This window comes from Corvus brachyrhynchos, unplaced genomic scaffold, assembly GCF_000691975.1.
Source record: "Corvus brachyrhynchos isolate BGI_N302 unplaced genomic scaffold, ASM69197v1 scaffold527, whole genome shotgun sequence".
NCBI lineage: Eukaryota > Metazoa > Chordata > Aves > Passeriformes > Corvidae > Corvus > Corvus brachyrhynchos.
The window spans coordinates 11924-13307 of NW_008239051.1; the positions used below are offsets into that span (position 1 = coordinate 11924).

At 58.2% G+C, this 1384-nt stretch overlaps 1 protein-coding gene across 1 annotated transcript in view; it reads right to left on the reverse strand.

Moving 5' to 3' along the window:
• The window catches only part of LOC103619026 (proto-oncogene vav), a gene marked incomplete at both ends in the record, with an annotated part of 32060 nt that overhangs the window by 2598 nt on the left and 28078 nt on the right, over nucleotides 1–1384 (reverse strand). Inside the window, one exon of the mRNA XM_017739064.1 lies at nucleotides 1036–1374. Coding sequence (XP_017594553.1) covers nucleotides 1036–1374 — 339 coding nt within the window. The remainder of the gene's footprint in view (nucleotides 1–1035; nucleotides 1375–1384) is intronic.

Consider the following 1384-nt stretch of genomic DNA (forward strand, 5'->3'; position numbering starts at 1 on the left):
AAAACCCCTCAGAGGGGATCAGTGACCCCAAAAACCACTCAGAGGGGATCAGTGACCCCAAAAACCACCCCAGAGGGGATCAGTGACCCCAAAAACTGCCCTGAAGGGGTCAGTGACCCCAAAAACCACCCAGAGGGGATCAGGGACCCCAAAAACTGCCCTGAAGGAATCGGAGACCCCAGAACAGCCCCAGAGGGGATCAGTGACCCCAAAACCACCCTGAGGGGATCAGTGACCCCAAAATCACTCCAGAGGGGATCAGCGACCCCAAAAACCCCCCTGAGGGGATCAGCGACCCCAGAATCACTCCAGAGGGGATCAGTGACCCCAAAACCACTCAGAGGGGATCAGTGACCCCAAAACCACCCTGAGGGGATCAGTGACCCCAAAATCACTCCAGAGGGGATCAGCGACCCCAAAAACCCCCCTGAGGGGATCAGCGACCCCAGAATCACTCCAGAGGGGATCAGTGACCCCAAAACCACTCAGAGGGGATCAGTGACCCCAAAACCACCCTGAGGGGATCAGTGACCCCAAAATCACTCCAGAGGGGATCAGCGACCCCAAAAACCCCCCTGAGGGGATCAGCGACCCCAGAATCACTCCAGAGGGGATCAGTGACCCCAAAACCACTCAGAGGGGATCAGTGACCCCAAAACCACCCTGAGGGGATCAGTGACCCCAAAATCACTCCAGAGGGGATCAGCGACCCCAAAAACCCCCCTGAGGGGATCAGCGACCCCAGAATCACTCCAGAGGGGATCAGTGACCCCAAAACCACTCAGAGGGGATCAGTGACCCCAAAAACCTCCCAGAGGGGATCAGGGACCCCAAAAACCGCCCCAGAAGGGGATCCGTGACCCCAAAAACCCCCCTGAAGGGATCAGTGACCCCAAAACCACCCTGAGAAGGAGCAATGACCCCAAAAACCACCCCAGGAAGGATTTTGGGGGTCCTGAGGGTTATGGGGTGACCCTGACAGTGAATTTGGGGTTCCTGGAAGGGCTGGGGAAGGATTTGGGGTTCCTAGGAGTTATGGGGTGACCCTGAGGAAGGATTTGGGCTTGCCGGGATTTCTGGGATGTCCCCCGAGAAGCTTTTGGGGTCGCGCTCTCACCACCAGCCCCTTGAAGGCCTTTTTCTCGGTGACCCTATAGAGCCCCTCGCTCGCCGTCACCTTGATGTGAATTTGGGGGGTCCTGGGGGTTATGGGGTGACCCTGAGAGGGGATTTGGGGTTCCTGGAAGGGCTGGGGAAGGATTTTGGGTCTCCTGAGGGTTATGGGGTGACCATAAGGAAGGATTTGGGGGGTCCTGGGAGTTATGGGGTGACCTTGAGGATGATTGGGGGGGGGCTGGGGGGTATGGGGGGACCCTGAGAGGGG